General features: G+C 32.9%; 1 protein-coding gene and 1 pseudogene across 1 annotated transcript; both read left to right on the top strand.

Moving 5' to 3' along the window:
• The first annotated feature begins 8,063 nt into the window (after window positions 1–8,063).
• LOC143398476 (olfactory receptor 6C2-like) lies at window positions 8,064–10,112 on the top strand (annotated as a pseudogene).
• Window positions 10,113–17,907: 7,795 nt separating this feature from the next.
• LOC143396972 (olfactory receptor 6C2-like) lies at window positions 17,908–18,843 on the top strand. Its single transcript, XM_076852973.1, has one exon. The coding sequence runs from the start codon at window positions 17,908–17,910 to the stop codon at window positions 18,841–18,843; it is 936 nt and encodes a 311-aa protein (XP_076709088.1).
• Window positions 18,844–22,146: the final 3,303 nt, after the last annotated feature.

Here is a 22,146-nt window from a genome sequence, read left to right as displayed (position 1 = left end):
TGATCAGATGAAAACTATTGGTCAGAACTTCTAAACACAGAGATACTAATAGAACATCACAACAAATAAAATTCAAAATTTGACTGTTGAATAACTGACTCAGATGACTGATACATTTGGGGCTAAACTGATGCTCACTTGCTTTTTTCATATCCAACCCTGCTATGTTTTCAAATGGAGCTATCCTCGATTTATAGTTAAGGATCCTACTGGGTTCTCTTCTGTCTTTTACCTCCATCTCTTCATAAACCCAGTGACAGTTGAATTTTAATAGCCACTTTATTTATAAAATCAAAATCTGAGCACCAGCCCACCATGCATAAGCTTTTAAAAATTTGAAGCTTTGGAAGATTTTGAGCCTTCAGTGATTTAGTTTTGATGGCTAAGTATCTAATAAGTCAAATTCTAAGGATATTTTCAGATAATATAGGAAGTTAAAAGCTAAACACACTCTCAACTTTAGTTGTGGGAAGATCTGACTCATATAATGTGGGTTCTTTTTTTTTTTTTTCCTAACATGAGACTCACTCTCGCTTGACATTACATATTCTCCATGGCTCTGAAAGGTTGACTTTTGGTGCCTTATTACAATTTTTATTTATTTTTTATATTTCTGCTTGTGTCAAAGAAATCATTCTTATTTTCAAACACAATGTTCCTGAATTGTAACATTGCAACACACCAAAAAATATATGACTGTATAAGTACATAGTCTTATTTTCCACCAAATACTGCAGTAATTTTCAAGTTTATTGCTTGGTAAATTTTGAATAGGGGATGAATTGGTGCTTGAAACCAATTATGGATTTTAAGGTATCAATCATCTATTATTCTCCTCCTCTACAGTTTCTCAACAAAATGATAAATAATCATTGTGCTGAGATAAGAATGAATATATCATTATTGTTAACAAAACTGAACTGTATCAGACAGACCAAATTGAGTATTGTATACTAGCCATAAATTAGCAAAACATGATACTCTAAACAATACATTAAGTATAATTTATGGTTGCTGGTATTAAAGAAGATATTGCATTTTGGTTGGGTTTTGTTTTGTGATGGGGCAACAACAAGCAGGTGGAGTCAACATTAAGTCGTGATATGCAGACCAATCTCAACAATTCAGGAAAGTTCTTTGTCCCCAAGAAAGAATTGACAAAGGGATTAGAAATCACTTTCTCCTTTTTTTGTACTTTGCACAGGGGAAATTATTCCAGATGCATGAATCTTGTTTGGAAAGCAAAAACTGAATATGGTGACTCTTCGAACCTTGATTAATATGATGCCTTTTCCTGGCACCCTCTAAATGTTTCCCTAACCCATCGGGTTTAATTAAGGAAAAAAAACAACTAATCTTTGAGGAAAAGGATCATATAATTTGTAAGGGCAATCTTCTTTTTTCCCCTTTCCCAAGGAACAGCCTACCTACTAGGAACCACAAAGTGGTGTGTGTGTGTGTGTGTGTGTGTATGTTTGCATGTGTGTGTGTGTGTTGCTGGGGATTGAATTCAGAGTCTTACACATGCAAAACCACTGATCTATCATTGAGGTACTCCTTATGTCCAGTAACTACCAACCTTTAATGCCCTGGGATAGTTGGTGGACCATTCAGATACTGACCATTGAAAACTTTGAAATAGTTTAAAATGCCATTTTTTCAAATAATTCCAAAGTCAGGAAGTCTATCCTGTCTCTATGATGGGTGGGAAATGAGGAGAGCAACTATTCTTGGCTAGACATTATGGGAAAATTCAAAATAATTATTCCAATGTTTCTTTAAGAAATCTTCAAATCACATTGATGGTATAATAACTCCAATAGAAATTCAGTGGTATAGATATCTTATGATCATACACTCATGTATAATTCCTTATATGCTTATAACTTATTTTTTGCCCCAGGTGATGGTCATTCAACTCTAGTTCAATGGATGGATGTTTCTAACAAATTAGTCTCTATCTTGTTTCTGTTTACTGCCATCAAAGGTCCAAGACATCTTCCAGATATAAATGAAATATTCATTTACATTTAGAGAATATTTTCCTAAAATTAAGCCCTTAGAAAATAATGCCTATAGAGTAGGAAGACTATTGCTGATATTTTAATCAAGGTGTCAAGAAGCAGATTTGATGTAATTCACTGAATAATACCATATTTGGAAATGTTGGGAATGAAAGCAGCTATCTTTGATGTTCCTAGCTAAACCATGAGTGGTTTATTCTGAACCCATTACTTCCTTTTTTTAACTGATTTTTTAAAAAAAAAAAAATAAATGACAGTGGAATGTATTATAATTCTTATTACACATATAGAGCATGGGAGGAATAGATGAACTCTAGATAGGGCAGAGGGGTGGGAGGGGAAGGGATGGGGCAGGGGTTTGGCAATGATGGTGGAATGTGATGGATATCATTACCCAAAGTACATGTATGAAGACATGAATTGGCGTGAGCATACTTTATATATCACAAGAGATATGAAAAAATGTGCTCTATATGTGTAATAAGTATTGTAATGCATCCCCATTATTTCTTATTCTCATATTCTGCTCTGATCATGCGAGGTTGTCTCAGTACCAGGAAATCTTCAGGACACTTAATTACATGTCATAACATACTGTTGGGCATCTTGGATAATTGAATCAGCATTACTACACTTCATTTTAAAGTCATTGAAAGTTAGATTCACATGGCTCCTTAGAGCTAAGCCAAACCTCTTTTCTAATATTTGAATAAGGAGTCCAGGAAAGGGAAAGAAATTTACCATATAACACGTGGATCAGATACAGACTGAAAACCTTGTTAACTCAACTCTGTTCCTTCCCTGTTTCAGATGTGTGATGGGTCTACAAAAACAATAAGGTACTTGTAGACAGAGACCAAAACTACTTATTCATGATTCTTGATTTGTAGGCACATCATTCCAGTCATTGACTCTGCCATCATAAGTCTTTTTTTGTTTTCAAACTTTATTTTGTTTATTTTTATGTAGTGCTTGAGTATCAAATCCAGTGCCTCACACATGCCAGGATGTGCTCTACTACTGAGTAACAACCCAGGCCTGCTATCATAACCCCAGACCTGCTGTCATAAATCTTTTTACTGGTGTCTCTGAATACTCTTCCCTCTGAGCATGTGGGTGTCCATGTTTGAATTTCCCTTTCTTATAAGAGCAGTAATCATATTGAATTAGCACCCAACCTAATGACTTAATCATAATTTGATTGTATCTAAAAGTCCCTGCCTCAAAATAACATTAGTTTTTGAAGTACTGAAGGTTTGAACTTCACAATGCCATTTTGGATGACACAAGTCAACAGCAAAAATGATGTCCTCTGGCCTGCCAAAATTTAGGTCCTTTCCATGTACAAAATTAGTGACCAGAAGGTATGGAAAAGAAGCACATGAATAGATGCTTTAAGCAGGAAAAACATTTCATTGTTTCTGTGGGAAATTCCAGACAGACTCCTAACTTGTGTCAAAATATTAAAGCCAGGAATGCACAAGACAAATTCTGAAGAACAGCGGGATGCATCCTATATGTTACCAAGATTTATTATATAAGCATGGTAATAAAATGACATTAATGCAAGATGAAACAATATATTAGTACAAAAATGTAGACTAAAAAAACTCCCACACATATATATGGTAAAATGATGTATGACAAAGTAGTTCATATAAAAGATCATTTTCAAAATAGCAGAGGGTGCTAGTAATACTGTTTTTTTTTGTTTATTTTTATCTGTGTTATTTGATTTTGTAAATGTTTGAAAATCCATCTTGTTATCTATATATGATATATGAACTTTTAAATACATATACTCTATTTCAATAAAAATGTTTAAATAAAAGTCGTACTTTAACAAAAACATAGAGTTAAGATCATACTTAATAGCAAAAAATAAAAACCTAAATCCATTCTACCTAAAATCAGGAATAAGGCAAGAGTAGCCACAGTGAAAGTTCAAATAAAGAAAAGGTATAAAAATTAAAGAAAATAAGTAGAGCTACAATGTTTATTTGCAAATCTTTGTCTATGTAGACAATAGATTTTAAAAAGTCTACTAGAACTAAGTGAGCATAGCAAAACTACTAAATTGAAGGTCCATAAACAAAAATCAATTTTATTTCTAGATACTGGAAATAAGGAGTCTAAAAATAAAATCATAATAATCAAAATAGCATAATTGTCCTCTAAATGAATTTAGCAAGAAGTACCACCCCCTCCCAGAAAAAAAAGGAGTGGGTAGAATGCCCCTGGATTCAATCACCAGTATCAATTGATATGGGGAAAGCAATTTGATAAAATTCAACATCCCATCATGATAAAAATTCTCAATAAACTAAGTATAAGTACAGGAAACAGCTAAGATTCTACTGAATGAGGACAGTTTGAAGCTCTTCTTAACAGAATACCCATTTTCACTATTTCTATTCCACACAGTAGTAAAATCCAGACAGAGCATTAAGGCAGGAAAAATAAAGGGCATCTAAATTAGGTAGGAGAAAATTAGGTTGTCCCTGTTTGCAGGGGAAATTTTTATATGGAAAAAAATCAAAATACTTTTCTAAAAAATATATTAAAACTGATAAAAAAATTCAGTAAATTTTCAGGATACAAAATTAATGTACAAAACTTAGTAGCATATCTAAAAACTAATAATAAAGTAGCTGAAAAAGAAATCAAGAAAGTCATCCATTCATAATAGCTATTAAAAATGTAAACTTTTGAGGAATAATACTTTTCAATGGCAGCAAAATATCTCTATAATGAAAACTATAAAATATTGATAAAATAAACTGAACAAGGCCCAGAATTTAAGGATCTTTCATGTTCATGAATTTGACGAATTTATATTGTTAAAATGCAATACTACCCAAATCATTTACAGATTCAGTGCAATCCCCATCAAATTACCAAATATATTCTTCACATAACTTCCAAATAGGCAAAAAAAAAAAAAAAATCTTGAGCAAAAGAGGCAAAATTGGAGCAGCACAATTCCTGATTTCAAAACATAATATAAAGTTATGGTAGCAAAAACAGCCTGGTACTGGCATTAAAGTAAATGCACAAAGCAAAGCAACAGAAGAGATAAGGTAGAAGTAAATCCACAGATATACAGCCAACTATTTTTCATCAAAGTTTTCAAGAATACACAATGCGTAAATGACAGTCTTTTCAACAAATAGTGGTAGGGAAAACATGTATCCATATGCAGAATCTAGATCCCAGCCTCTCCCTATATACAAACATTAACTCAAAATGACTTAAATGTCATACATAAACTTTTGAAATTATTAGAAAACATAGGAGAGACACTTTAGGATATTGGTCTGGGCAAAGTCCTTTTTGGATAATTCACAAAGCACAGGAAACAAAACAAAAATAAACAAATAGTATTATATCAAATGAAAAATCTTCTACACTGCAAATGAAACAATCAACAGAGTTAAGTAAACCTGCAGAATGGGAATAAATTTTTCAAACTATTCATTCAACAAAGGAGGAATAACAAGAATATATAAAGAACTCAAATACTCAATAGCAAAAGTAGCAAAAATCTAATTCTAAAATGAGCAAATGATCTAAATAGAAATGTCTCAAAAAGAAGACCTACAGCTGGGTGCGGTGGCAAATGCCTGTATTTTCAGTGGCTTGGGAGACTGAGGAGGATTGAGAGTTCAAAGCCAGCCTCAACAATGGCGAGGCACTTAGCAACTCAGAGAGACCCTGTCTCTAAATATAAAATAGGGATGGGGATGTGACTCAGTGGTTGAGTGCCCCAGAGTTGAATCCCCATTACAAAAAAAGAAGACTTACAAGTAGCTAAAAAGTTTATGAATATACACTAAACCTCAATGATAATCAGGGAAATGAAAGCAAACCGCAATGAGATCCTGTTTAATGCCAGGTAGAATGGCTATTAACATAAAGACAAAAAAAGAAAACAAACAAAAAAAGACAACTGGTGAGGCTGCTTCCATCATACAGTGTTGATGGAAATGTAAGTAAGTATTCCCATTATGGAAACCAGAATGGAGGTTCCTCAAAACTGTACAACTACCATATGATCCAGGAATCCTACTGCTAGATTATTTCCTTTAGAAAAGGAAATAAGTATGTGGAAGAGATATCTGCCCTTCTGTGTCTACTGAAGCATTATTCACAAGTAGCCAAGATATGGAATCACCCCAGATCTCCATGAGCAGATACAAGGATAAAGAAAGTGTTTGTACACACACACTCACATACACACATTTATGTAATTGAATACTAACTCATCCATAAAAATATTGAAAACCAGGCACAGAAAGACAACTGCTGCATGATCTCACTCATACGTAGAATGCAAAAAATCATTAATTTCATAGAAACCATGAGTAGAATAGTGGTCACCAAGAGCTACTAGGAGTAAAATAAAAGAGGAATAGAGAGAGCTTGGTGATTGAAGTCAAAAGTATAGTAAGAAAGAACAAGTTCTAGTGTTCTAAAGCATGGTAGGGTGACGATACTTGACCATAAGTTATTTATATACAAGATAGCTAGAAGAAAACATCTGAATGTCCCAAAGAAATTATTAATGTTTGAGATGATGGACTTGCTGATTACTCTAATTTGATCATTACACATTATATGCATGAATCAAAATATCACACTGTAACCCATAAATATACATAATTATGTGTAGTTTAAGAACATTTAGCTTGGCATGGTGGCACACACCTGTATTCCCAGAAGCTCAGTGGCTGAGGCAGGAGGATAGCAAGTTCAAAGCCAGCGTCAGCAATGTGAGGCACTAAAAGCAACTCTGTGAGATCCTGTCTCTAAATAAAATACAAAATAGGGCTGGAGATGTGGATCAGTGGTGGAGTGCTCTTGAGTTCAACCACCAATACCACCCACCCACCCCCCAAAAAAGTTTAAGAACATTTGGCATTATACACCTAATTATCCAAATTATGTTGTTAATGTTTACTTTTAAATAGCACTTATAAATATACTGATATATTTGTAGAAAAAATTAGAAATGTAAACACATATATTGGCATGTGATCTTCCATTTGGGGTAGAGAATCATTTTATCTAGGAATTCCCAAAGTTTCCATCCTGAAGCACAACTGCTTGGCTTCCCCTAAAACATGTAACTGCTAAAAGGTCAACCCTACCCCAGCCCATGTCACAACCCCTAATCATGCATGTGAAATTCCTCTTGCAGGTTATAAAGCTGCTCTGGGAGTACCAACATGCTGCTGCTCTCCTTGAAGGGACAGCCATGTTGGTTTGCTCCATGCTACTGACAATAAATCTCTGGCGTGTGGTGTGGTCTTTGGACTTTGGGAGTGCCCTTTCAACATGGGTTATGTAATTTTACATTTTTCCTTTCTAATTGAAATTTCCCAAATATAATGAGTAATTCATGTAACAAACTTTTAATGTGGTTTCTTATGATTCTCCCTCAGTTTATGTAAAGTGAAAGTTTTTAAAAAGGAGATAAAGTTGTGTTTTATTTCACCATCAGATTCTTCTTTTGTTCTGCTGACTTTTATCCACAGCTGCATCCTCCTGTCTCCAAGGACACTGTCTCCAAGGAAGTCAAAATTAGCATTCTTCTGTTTATAACCTCAAATTTGGTTACTCCAAAGATTCATTAGAAACCATTTGTAGGTCACCAGGGACCCCGTTTTTCATTTGGTTGCATTTTTATCAAACAGCAAATTTTAAGCTAGATACAACAAAGGTGCCCATTGTCCTGAGAAATCAGTGCCAACTATCCTCAGATGCAGATTCCTAACATTCCACAGTCTTCATATTAAAATGTTTTCTTTTATTTCTTTCTTTTATTTTAAGGGTATAAAAACAGTAGGAAGAAGTCCAAGGAACTGTTTGAAGATGGATACCTCTGAGATGTTTATGCTACCTAGAGTTGTCATGAATTTGACAGTGAATTCAGAAGCAAATGTAACAAGAAATTCATACGAAAATCGTTTTAATTACCTTTTTCAGTTTAGAAATTCTAAGATTTTGTGGGTTTTCAATAACCAAAAGAAACTATAAATGACTGCTAAAATGGTAAGTGCAATAAATTTTATTATTTTAGTTTAATTATATTTACTTTTTTGTAATCTAAATATTATTATTTGTGGAAGAGAAAAAAATTATATTTAGTAAAGCATGTTTTTTTTCTTTATAGAATCTGGTTTCCTTGCATAATAAAATGCCACTTTGGGGAGATGTTTACACATTTCAATTTGACATTGAAATGTTAAAATTTGGTAGTTATCCAGAAATATATTACCTATTTATCAGCTCACATCAGAAACTGATAAATGTGCATATAACAACCCCCGGCCCTCCAAAAGAATGGCAAACTGGCATAATTTTCATCACCTCATTAGAGTTCTCTGTCCTCATTTCAAACACACACTTTGAAAACAGAATAAACAAAAAAATAGTCTCATTTAAAGCATGACCAATATCCAATGGTGATAAGGCTGTTTAATTGGACTCAATGATGTGATCTGAGAGATCAGAAGGGGAACTGGAGGAAGGATTTATACCTGAAAATAGTAGCAAAATGAAGGCAGTTTCTCTTTTATGAGCTATGAAGGTAATAAATAAAGGTAATAATAAAGCATAAAAGTTGATCTCTTGAAAAGTGAAAATTAAAAAAAAAATTCACAGTGGTTCAAAGTCAAAGATAATTTAAATAAACAAAGTTAATGTCTAAATTAAGAGTCTAAATTGAAAGGAAAATAGTTTAGTAGGCATCTAATTAGAAAATATGCAATAGATGAATTAATTTAGAAACATTTTTGGACAATTGAAAAACATGTGTATAACAGTGTATATTGTGGGGACTGTGATGATGAAAAAAACACACGCAGCCTGATCCCTTCCCCAAGTTAGTATTCTTTGTTAGGTGTTAATAGAGTAGCACATGTCATTTTCTACTAGAGTACATGATAGCAGTCATCAGACTTGCAGAAAACTTTCCAGAGGGCTTAAAGCAGAAGTTTAAATTGATCAAATAAAGTATGCTTACCGTAATGTAATAAATGTTAAAATGTAATATTTTTTAAAACCATTTTGAATAAGAAAAACCTAAATGATAGAGGTAAAACTGACAAATAATCTGTAGCAAACTGTCTCTGAATGTTACATGTAGATTTAACAGAAGTCAGAAATCAACAATGTAAATAATACTGTAACAATTTTTATTCTACTGGGATTGACAGATGACCCACAACTTCAGGTTCTGATTTTTATCTTTCTGTATCTCACCCACGTGTTAAGCATAAGTGGAAATATTATCTCCCTCATCTTACTGAATCCTTGACTTAAAAAGTCATCTACTATTTCCTACAAAATTTGCTTTCTTGGAGATCTCATTCATATCCGCATATATTCCCAGATACTTATGTAACATAGCAACAGGTGACAAGATGGTTATCTACAATGCATGTGTCAGCCAAGTATTTTTTACTGACCTCTTTGGTGTAACTGAATTTTTTCTCCTGGCTACCATGTCCTATAATGGCTATGTGGCCATCTGCGAGCACCTGCCTTATGTGACTATAATGAGTAGCAGAATCTGCAAGAGAATTATCTTTTGTTGTTGGGTAGCTGGTCTGTTTATTTTAATCCCCCCACTCAGCCTAGGCCTAAATCTGGAGTTTTGTGATTCTAATATCATTGATCATTTTGTTTGTGATGCATTTCCCCTCCTGAAAATCTCTTGCACAAATACTTGGTTTATGGAAAAGACCAGTATCATCTCTGCTGTACTGACCCTCATGACACTCATATGCATAGTTCTGTCCTACATTTACATCATCAAGACCCTTCTGCTCAGTGGAATAAAAAAGCCTTTTCTACCAGTTCTTCCCATATGATTGTAGTTTCCCTCACTTATGGCAGCTGCATCTTCATCTACATTAAACCTTCAGAGAAGGACCCAGTGGCCATAAATAAGGGGGTGACTGTCCTCACTACTTCCATCCCTCCCATGCTGAACCCCCCTTCATTTACACATTAAGGAACAAGCAAGTACAACAGCCCTCCAAGGAGTCAGCCAAAAGAATGTTTATATTTTTCAAGAAATAAGTGACATGAAGTTGATGAACAAGTTTGGTGAATTTCCCAAAGTCTGCTGGCAAGTTAACTTTTTCAAAACGCTCTTGCTCATCCTCATCCAATGGCATCTTCTCCACAAACCTCTTTTAAGATCACATCATTCCATAATAGTCATGTTAATAACTTTCAAAATTTTAAATCCTTGCTTCATTTTCAAATTTGAAGAACCAAAATAAAATAAAATAAAATAAAATAAAATAAAATAAAATAAAATAAATATAAACTTCTTGTCATTTTTTACATTTTCAGGGACAATAGAACAGATCATCATCACCACTGTTTCTTCCAATCCAAACTTCCAAATGATTCATTTATTAATTCAACTAATAAATATGTATTGGGCACTTTCTTTAGGGTAGGTACTGTTCTAGGTACTAAAAACAGAGGACAAAAATAAATCAGAATAAAAAAAATCTTCCTATGCACACTCAGAAATAAAAACAAGAAATGGAACAAGCAAGCTAAGTGATTATAGCTGAAGAATGGATGAAGAAAATGTGGTATATATATATACACATTGGAAAACTTCCCAGACATAAAATAAAATGAAACTCTGTTATTTGCAAGAACATAGGTGAAAGTAGAAACAATTGCATTAAGAGAAATAAGCTGGTGCAGTGGTACATGCCTGTAATCCAGTGACTCAGGAGGCTGAGGGAGGAGGATCATAATTTGAGACCTGTCTCAGTACTTGTGAGACCCTCAGGAATTGAGAGAGACCGTGTCTCCAAAATACAAAATAAAAATGGCAGGAGAAGTGGCTCAGTGGTTAAGTTCTCCTACTTCAATCCTCAGTCCAAAAGAAGAGAGATACAAACAGAAATAAGCCAGAAACAGACAGACAAGTACTTTATGTGTGAAATATAAAAAAGTACATCTCATTGAAGTTGTGTGTAGAGTGGCAATTGCAAGAGGCTGGGGAAAGTAGAATAGGGAAAGGTAAATTGATGAGTATTAAGTTACAGATAGGAGTAAGAAGTTCTGCTGTGCTACTGCCCAGAAGAGTGACTTCAGATAACATTAAAACATCAGATATTTCAAAAAGCTAAAAGAAAGGATTTTGAATGTTTCAGTCATAAAGAAATGATAAATGTTTGTGAAGACAGATTATTTTCACCCTGATTAGAATATTATACAATGTATATATGTATTGAAGAATCATGTTGTACCCCATAAATATGTATACATTTTATGTTTTATGTGTTAGTTTAAAAATAAACTTAAATAATAAAAACAAAAAGCTTAGATTGCACCAAAAATTAGTGTTTTATCATTAAAGGGAATTACAAACCTTTCAATTTGAGAAAAACCTCTAAAATACTAAAAGTTGAATATTGTGAGATTTTAAATTATATCAAATTAATAAAGCCAAATTTTAAATAGGATAGGTTTTTCTCAATAAAAAAGGAATAAGGTTAAAAATGCTATTTTGAGAAATTTTAATGTTTTTGTACTACAAAAATTATGCTAGATATAGATAGCTATATTAATATATCTACCCAAAATGTTAGTGAAATAAGCAAACACACATGGAAAAAAAAAATAAAGTAAAAAGAAATCAAGGAAATAAAAGCAGCCAAATATATAGTATCTTTAAAATTTAGATAATTTTCTAAAAGGAATATGAAAAGCTACAAATATAGTACTACATTTTTAGGACATAAACAGCAGTATAATATAAGATTATAAATTGTTTATCAGATTCCCCTCACAAAAAGCTCATGTGGCTCATCATCTGAAACTAATTCCCATCCCAATGGCATTTGAAGTTACGTTTTTCTAATGTTTTTTGTCCCTCATCTTTTCCATATGATGTTTATATGTCCAAAAAATTTCCCCATTTTTTATGCCTCGGTTCTCAAAATAAAATTTACTCCTTCTAAGAATTTTTCCTATCCAATCAAAATCCTACATGCTCAAACCCCAAAGAGTCACCATGCAGAAACATCCTGTATCTCTGCTATTATAACATTATCTCTCTGTCTATATATTTTAATAGATTGTCAGTATTGAAAGAAAAATTTTTGTCAGTTTAGTTTCTGTCCTTGAGTATGAATAATTTCAAATATATTGAAAGTACAACTTTCTCAACAATAAAAAATGACACAAGATATATTTGGATCATTATAACAGAAAATAAAAGAGAAAAATATCTCCAACAAGAGAAATTGAATGTATCAGTGTTGAAACCAAAGTTTTTTTTTTAATTTATGCTATATTAATTATAACATAAATATGCTTCCTGCATTTTATTTTTGATTGCTGCTTTCAGTGAATATATAGTTCTAATTTATTATACATATATATTTATTATTTTATGTATCATTTTATTGATTTTATTGTATGTATTTAAAGTAAACATGGGGCTGGGGATGTGGCTCAAGTGGTAGCGCGCTCACCTGGCATGCGTGCAGCCCGGGTTTGATTCTCAGCACCACGTACAAACAAAGATGTTGTGTCCGCGGATAACTAAAAAATAAATATTAAAATTCTCTCTCCCTCCCTCTCTCACTCTCTCTTTAAAAAAATAAAATTAAAAAAATAAAGTAAACAACATGATATACATGATGAAATGATTACTACAATCAAGAAAATTAATATACCCATCATCTCAAAAAGTCTTTGTTTTGTGTATAGTAAAAGCACCTGATATCTCTTATTGATTTTTCAGTATAAAATAAAATATTATTAATTATAGTCCTCCTGATGTAAACTGCCTCTAGATTCATTCATTTTGTATAACTGCAAGTTTGTACACTTTGACCTACATTGCATAGATTGGTTGAATATCATACATTTTATTTTACTAAAGGTGCATCCAGTTTTTACCCAGTTAGTTGCATGTTCTCTAGTAAAAGATATTAAATCACAGATCCTGGGGTTTTTCAAATCTTTAAAAAAGAGTTGAAACTTTTCAAACGGGTTAACTCTTTGAAAAGTTAACCTTGAGGTAACAGTATCTAAATCAGATCCTGTCATCATTCCTACCAGCCATGAGATTTTTACCAATTCACCCCACTTCAGTCATTTCCTTTTTTTTTTTTTAAAGAGAGAGTGAGAGAGGGAGAGAATTTTTTTAATATTTATTTTTTTAGTTATTGGCAGACACAACATCTTTGTTTGTATGTGGTGCTGAGACTCGAACCCGGGCCGCACTCATGCCAGGTGAGCGCGCTACCACTTGAGCCACATCCCCAGCCCCAGTCATTTCCTTTTGATTGAAGCACTTAATCCATTTTTTAAGAAAACAGCTGAACTAGTAAATAAAATACCATAGAGTACACCTAAATATACCTAGTAAAAAACAATAAACACACCTTTATTAATATGTGACTTATATACATATAAGTATATGAAGTATAGATTATAATTGTACAATTAAATATAGAATCAAATTATTTTGTTATATTTACAAAGTTGTGCATACCTCACCATAATCTAATATGGGAACATTTCTATCATCCCAAAAGGAACTCTCTTATCCTCAGGATCACTTTTCATCTATCTCTTTCCACATTTCTTTGCAGCCTGAAACAGCAAATATACTTTCTTCTCTTAGTGGTCAAAGAACACAGAATTTCAGTTAGGAGATCTGTTGTATATCAGGGTGAATATATTGAATAACAGTATATTGTATATTAGAAAACAGTTGAAAATAAGTTCAAATCTCTAAGCATGAAAACATGGGAGGTGATGGATAGAAGCACATGGCCACCAAATGACTGAGGCAGGAGACAGGAAGCAAACCTTGGATCAGCAAGCTTTCCTCTATTCTGCAGCAAAGTCCATTGATCAGACTTGGGAGGGCTCATTTTCTGGGTACAGGAAATGGCCCTCTGGGTTACAAAAGAAGTCTGGGTTTTATAGTTTACAATGAGGGTAACTTAATCAATGGAGAATGCAGATGTGCAGTTTGGACAGTCAGGGATGTAGTTGTGCAGATTAAAATTTTAACTCAGGAAGGCAATTGTAAAAAGGTTTAAACTTCCTGTCATGGGAAAAGTTCCCAACTCAATTGTTCACTGCTTATCTCTGGGACCCACCTAGAGCTTACCTAGGGCTTCACTATTTGCTTTTCTCTTTCCAAGACTCACTGCAATGGGAAAGGGTAAAATTCCAGGGCCCAGTGTTTTGGTATTTGCCTCCTTCCTTCAGGACCCATTGTGGTTGGGAAGGGTGAAGGTTTACTTTTGGTGGAGATGCTGGTGATGAACCTGGATAGGATGAAAGTTTGCATTTTCATCAAGGCCTATTCGTAATGTTTGGCTAATTTCTCTACCTCCTCCGGAGCTCAACTGTACCTTCATTTTTTTCTTAGGGCGCTGTCTTGTAGAAATATTATTTTCCATAACCCTTCAATGGATACGCTAATTAGCATACTTGGTTCAGTCCTCATTGTACACATATATTAAAACATATTTCATGCCATTACTGCATACAATTATGGTTTGTCAAATTAATACTAATAAAAATAGATTTATTGTATGTGAGCTTTAAAAATATTCTTATACTTAGTGGTATTGTAAGAAATTTGCTTAACAATATTTTCATGCATTCTATTATATTTCTATTCCTGGGGCAATTATAAAATCAATTTTATGAAAGAATACATTTCATGTTGTGAAGACCTTTCAGTGGATTTCAAGTCACAGAAATGCTGGGGTACTATATTTTAACATAATTTAAAATATCAGATAGGTTAGTGCACAAAAAGAAATTGACATTTCTGCTTTCTTTTAGAATGCTCACAGTTGAACCTAGGCATGTTTGTTGAAATTATTTATTTATTTTGACTGAAGAATTTTTATGTTTTGTGTAATAAGAATAACATTCTGAGAAAGTAAAGCTGAGTAATATTTTTAAATCTTTATGTATAATTTATTTTTTGCATAAAAATTGGTAAAGCAGAAAAAGAGATCTTTTAGCTACCTTGTGTGCTAACAATTAATTAAAAGAAACTGGACTAAGTTGTGTTTTTAATGAGATTCTTAAAGTTGTCCTACAAGTCTCTTTTAATGATCCACATGCTTTCTCTTTGTCTCTAAAGTCCATGTTCCCATTGTTAATATGGTAGGTTGGATTGTTTTTCCCCAAGTTCATTACACAAATGATTCATTAGTAGTTTTTGAATCTGGGTCACAGAGGACTTTTTTTTTTTTCATTAACTTTGTTGCAGATTTGGCAAATAAAATAAATATCTACCTTCAAATGGGAAAACCCTTTCTCTGAGCAAAAGAGTTCTGAACATCAATTATTCTAAAGGTAACAAGAGTTCCCTTGAACACAATTTTCAGTGATAGCTAAAAATAAAAAATAATTTCCTGGGCTTATGATAGAACTGTATCTATTGTGAGAAAGTTGGTGCAATTGATAAAAGAGAAAATCCAAGAAAATCACATATTCCCAGGATAGTGTTAGTGTTGAAGTGACCAAATTCAATCAGTAGTGGCTAAAAATTATCAAGTTTCTTCTCAACATTTTCAAGTTGTGTCTGTAAAAATACATGTAAACAACTAATAGAGGAAGGTTATGATTAATTGCCAGAAGGGTAAGTATAATAAATTCTGTCATTTGTTTCATTTTCTTTCTTGAGAATTGGGTCATATGTGACTCTAATAAATAAATATTGCCTGATTTCATTAAAATTTAGAAACGTAAATTAATGTGGTTTTAACTAAACAGTATTTTTAGAGTGCTTTAATCTTTTGTATTGTATAGATATTTATAAGATTATATTAGGTAACAATAAAAAAAGTAGCATAATTTGTGTCATGTGAAAAGTAGTAACATCTCCAACAAAAATTTCTGGAAACTAAAACCTAAAAATTAATGGCTTGATATGCACATTTCCACTAAAATTGGATACTGTGGGACAGAGATAAAATGGACAAATACAGAGCATTGAAGAGAAGATTACTCCAGATAATCCATGTGAAGTGTTTATTTCAATGTCTAATCTGTAGTAAAGTTTTAATAATTAGAACATACTAATTTGATTATAAAGAATACAAGGTGAGAATTAAAAAGGGGTGTGGATAATCATGATTTTCACTTTGGTCTTGTTTGGGATACATCTGATTATACAATTGAGATCATAAAGAGCAATCACTTTTTAGAGCTGAGAAATTCAGGAAAATAATCTATCAGATAGAAATAATGAACCACTAAGAACTATCAACATAAGAGACACCAGCAAGAAAATAAATGTCTAGAAATGACAAAGCAAAAAGGTGACAGGTTCAATATGTATGTAACAATCAGCAAGTTAACAGAGGCTACTAGAAATACTGTGTGGTTGAAAACACTTCTGAGCTGGGAAGGGTGGCACATTCGTATAATCTCAGCAACTGGAGAGACTGGTATAGGAGGATCACAAGTTCAAGGCCAGCCTGGGCAATTTGTTAGACCCTGTCTCAAAATTAGGAAAAGCAAATGAAGAAAACACACATTATAACATTATAATTAGAAATTTCCTAAACTTCAACAGAAAAAGGGAGGTATTTGATAAACTTTCGTGTAATTCATATATTGAAAAACATGGGGGCAAAACATCATTTCAGGATAATAATGAATGAATGTATGGTAACCAACAAAAGGAAAATAATTATGAACCAAGGCGATGAAGTAGTTAAATTATATTTATTACTCATTATTAGACAGGTACTTTTATAAATATTTTATAAAATATACTATCACATAGTATATGTATGAAGAGTAATATTTTATTTTACATTTTACACTAACAAACTGAGTCACAGTGAAGTTAAATTATGCTTGAAGAAATATGTAATAGTTTAAACCTGATATATTTTGGATTTTGGAATACTAATACAGTATTTTATACTGTGCTCCACACTTATATTTAAAAAATAATATATTATATTTAAAAAATAAAAAAAAACAATTGTGATTTTTATTGGGTATATATTCCATATGTAACATATTATCACCCTATACAATAAATTCATCCTCAAAATACACTTTCTTATTGGGGCTGGGAATGTGGCTCAGCAGTAAAGCACTTGCATAGCATGGGTGGGACCTGGCTCGATTCTCAGCACCACATGAAAAATTAAAAAAGGCATTGTGTTGTGTCCATCTACAAAAATAAATAAATAAATAAATAAATAAATAAATCTCTCTCTCTCTCTCTCAAAAAAAAAAATACTCTTTCTTATGTACCAAAAGAGGAAAGAAGTATTTTAAATAGAAATTTATGAGGGAAAATCAGGGGAATAAGTAAGGAAGTAATTTTGTTTAAAGAAAACACAAGTGTACTTGACATCCTCAGCCACAGAAGGAGAGCCTGTATAATTAACTGTCTGTGTGATGTAATTGTATTAATAAAAAGACTTCAAGGTAGCATAAATATGAAAAAGAAAGATTAAGGTTCAGCTTTAGGGTTTACAGTATGAATAAGGAAAATCTCTCAATCTCAGAAAACACTAGTAGTCAAATCTAACTGTTGGGGAAAATTAAATCCGAGAGGCAGGTAAAATAAAAAAATAAGACAGAATGCAATAAGAAGGAAGCAACCATAACATTTTGGAATTGGTATACATAATGCAATTTGATTTTTTAAATCTACCTTGAAACAAAATATATATAATTATAGAACCTATGCTACCAGTGAATGACAACATTTGTAAACAAAATACTTAAATACATGTGAATGGGTTTTCCAGATTCTTCTTCTGTGATTTAATATCCTACACAAACATCTCCGAATTTGAAATGCAAATTAACTAGAAGTCAGGATCCACTTATGAGAAATCACACAATAACAACATTTATCCTGCTGGGACTGACAAATGACCCACAACTGAAGGTCGTGATTTTCATCTTTCTCTTTCTCACCTACATGCTGAGTATAACTGGGAACCTGGCAATCATCTCCCTCACCTTCCTGGATGCACGCCTCAAAACTGCCATGTACTTTTTCCTGCAAAACTTCTCCTTCTTAGAAATCTCATTCACAACTGCTTGTATTCCCAGATACTTGTACAGCTTATCAACAGGGGATAAGACCATCACATATAACAGTTGTGCCATTCAGATATTTTTCACTGATCTCTTTGGTGTAACAGAATTTTTTCTCCTCGCCACCATGTCGTATGACCGATACATAGCTATCTGCAAACCTCTACACTATGTGACCATCATGAACACCAGGGTGTGCAGAAGACTCACCCTTTGTTGCTGGACAGCTGCTTTGTTGGTCATACTCCCACCACTTAGCCTGGTCCTGAATCTGGAATTCTGCAACTCTAATGTTATTGACCATTTTGCCTGTGATGCAGAACCCATCCTAAAAATCTCATGCACAGAAACATGGCTCATAGAGCAGATGGTTATAATTTGTGCTGTTTTAACTTTTATCATGACTCTCATATGTGTCATTCTATCCTATGTATACATCATTAGAACTATTTTGCAATTCCCTTCTGCCCAACAAAGGAAAAGGGCATTTTCTACCTGTTCTTCCCATATGATTGTGGTCTCCATAACCTATGGGAGCTGTATCTTCATCTATGTTAAGCCTTCAGCAAAAGATTCAGTGGCTATTAACAAGGGGGTTACAGTCCTTGTTACGTCCATCAGTCCCATGTTGAACCCTTTCATTTACACACTGAGGAACAGGCAAGTAAAACAGGCCTTCAAGGACTCAGTCAAAAGAATTGCATTGTTCTTAAATAAGTAAGGGAATTTTCTAGTTTAAAAGTATTCTATGTGTACTGAAAAGATTTTTGATCTCTAAATATGTGTGTTTGACTTTTTACATCATTCCTTTCCTTGCAAGGAAAGAGTTTCAGGATAAGTCTTCTCAAAAAGAAAACCTACTTCCAGGCAACTGGAACATAATAGAAAATCTGAACAGAAACTGCATATAAAGTGAAACAAATAAACAAAATCAATACATTCACCACATATTTGGGATTAAGAATTTGTGTTGATTGAATTTTCCATTTCTAATATTTTTTATTGATATATGACAACAGAATGCATTACAATTCTTATTACACATATAGAACACAATTTTTCATACCTCTGGTTGTATACATAGTATATTCACACCAATTCATGTCTTCATACCTGTACTTTGGATAATAATGTTCCTCACATTCCACCATCATTTATAACCCCATACACTCTTCCTTCCCATTTAACCCCTCTGCCCTATCTAGAGTTCGTCTATTCCTCCCATGCCCCTGTTCCCTATCCAACTATGAATCTGCCTCCTTATATCAAAAAAAAAAAAAATTCAGCATTTGGGTTTTTGGGATTGGTTAACTTCACTTAGCATTGTCTTCTCTAGCTCCATCCATTTACCTGAAAATTTTATGATTTTATTCTCTTTTATTGCAATATTGCATTGTGTATATATACCACATTTTTAATCCATTCGTATATTGAAGGGCATCTAGGTTGTTTCCACAGTTTAAATATTGTGAATTGTACTGCTATAAACATTGATGTGGCTATGTCCCTGTAGTATGTTCTTTTTAAGTCCTTAGGTTATAGACTGAGGAGAGGAATAGCTGGGTTAAATGATGGTTCCATTTTCCATTTTCCAAGGAATCTCCATACTGCTTTCCATATTGGCTGCATCAACTTGCAGTTCCACCAGCAGTGTATGAATGTACCTTTTTCCCCACATCCTCACCAACCCTTATTGTTGTCTGTATGCATAATAGCTGCCATTCTGACTGGAGTGAGATGAAATCTTAGAGTGGTTTTGATTTGCATTTCTCTAATTGCTAGTGATTTTGAACATTTTTTCATATGTTCATTTGTTGCTTGTACATCATCTTCTGAAAAGTGTCTTTTCTGGCCCTTGGCTCATTTATTGATTGGGTTATTTGATTTTTTCATGTCTAGCTTTTATTTCTTTATATACTCTAGATATTAATGCTCTATCACATGAATGAGGTGTAAAGATTTGTTCCGAAGATGTAGGCTCTCTATTCATCTCACACATTGTTTCTTTGCTGAAAAGAAACTTTTTAGTTTGAGTCCATCCCTTTTATTGACTCTTGATTTTATTTCTTGTGCCACAGGACTCTTATCAAGGAAGTTGGGGCTTAATCCCACATGATGGAGAATAGGGCCTACATTTTCTTCTATTAGACATGGGGTCTCTGGTTGTATTCCTAATTACTTGATCTATTTTGAGTTGAGTTTTGTGCCTGCTGAGAGATAGGGGTTTAATTCCATTTTATTGCATATGTATTTCCAGTTTTCCCAGCACCATTTGTTGAAGAGGCTATCTTTTCTTCAATGCATGTTCTTGGCATCTTTGTCTAATATAAGATAATTGTAGTTCTGTGAGTTAGTCTCTGTGCCCTCTATTCTGTACCATTGGCCTACCACTCTGTTTTGGTGCCAATACCATGCTGTTTTGCTACTATTGCTCTATAAATTCTAGTATAGTGATGCCACCTGCTTCACTCTTCTTGCTAAGGATTGCTTTAGCTTTTCTGGGTCTCTTATTTTTCTAGATAAATTTCATGATGGCTTTTTCTATTTCTATGAGGAATGTCATTGGGATTTTGATTGGAATTGCATTAAATCTGTATAGTGCTTTTGGAAGTATGGTCATTTTGTTAATATTAATTCTGCCTATCCAAGAACAAGGTAGATCTTACCATCTTCTAAGGTCTACTTTGATTTCTTTATTTGGGGTTCTTTAATTTTCATTTTATAGATCTTTCACCTCTTTCATTAAATTGATCCCAAGTATTTTATTTTATTTTATTTAGGCTATTGAAAATGGTGAAGTTTTCCTCGTTTCTCTTTTTAAGTTTTTGTCAATGATATGCAGAAATGCCTTTGATTTATGAGTGTTGATTTTTTTTATAAAATTCTAATATTGAAGCCTTTTCTAAAGCAAGGCACCATTTCAGGCAGCAGAGATGAAATAAATAGAAAACCCACTAATTTCCTGTCCTTTTGAGTCTAGTGTTTTAACGGATTTATGGGACCAATGAATTAAAAACATGATAAAACGTATTACATGTAAATTATAAACACAAAAATAACAACTAAAAAACAGATGCATTTCAATGCTTAATAAACATCTATATAAATGTTCATGTCAACATGGAAACTGAATTATAAAACATGAAATTGTACAATTTGAATACTCTGAAAATCACAGGGCAAATGAACTAAGTTTAATAGAATTTACATGAAGTAAGATGCTAAAAATTCTGTTTCTATTTTTTTTTTTTTAGTTTTGATGGATCTTTATTTTATTTATTTTATTGGTGCTGAGGATTGAACCCAGTGCTTAACACATGATAGGCAAGTGCTCTACCACTGAACTACAACCCCAGCCCCAAAAATTCTTGAAAGACTTGTATTTGCAAGGCAAATATTCATATGTTTATATATTTATTTGGTTTTATGATTTATCTGTAATCGTATTAAACTTTTAGTAAAATAACAGAAATTTCATCATTTTTTATAAAGAATAATTCTATTGAATTACAAGAAAGAGATTGTTGTTCCTTTCTACCTGTAGGGAGTGTGTACAATATTTTACATTATTCAAACAAAGAGTTATTTTCTTCAAAATAGAAAAACAACATATTCTAAGGCAGTCTGATTAAGAATAAGAGGAGAGAAGACTGAAATAAATAAAATCAGAAATGAAAATGGAAATATATGACAGATACCTCAGGAAAAAAATCATAATAAACTGTTATAAAAAATTATATGCCACAAAAATGGAATAGCTTAGAGGAACTGGACAGATCCCTAGAAGTATGTACCCTACCAATGCTGAATCAAGAATAGCCTAAACAAACTAATTACAATTAGATGGAAGTAGTAGTCAAAACTTCCCTAAAAAAAGAAAAGCCAAAGATAAAATGATTTTGAAGATGAATTTGACAAAAAATCAAGGAAGAGTTAATACCAATTTTTCAACACTTTGAAAAAAAATACGTACAGGGAACACCTACAAATTCATTTTGTGAGATATCACTCTGAATCAAAATCC

The sequence above is a fragment of the Callospermophilus lateralis genome, chromosome 4 (genome assembly GCF_048772815.1).
Source record: "Callospermophilus lateralis isolate mCalLat2 chromosome 4, mCalLat2.hap1, whole genome shotgun sequence".
NCBI lineage: Eukaryota > Metazoa > Chordata > Mammalia > Rodentia > Sciuridae > Callospermophilus > Callospermophilus lateralis.
Note: the sequence above shows the minus strand (reverse complement) of the source record. Positions and strands in the feature narration are given on the sequence as shown.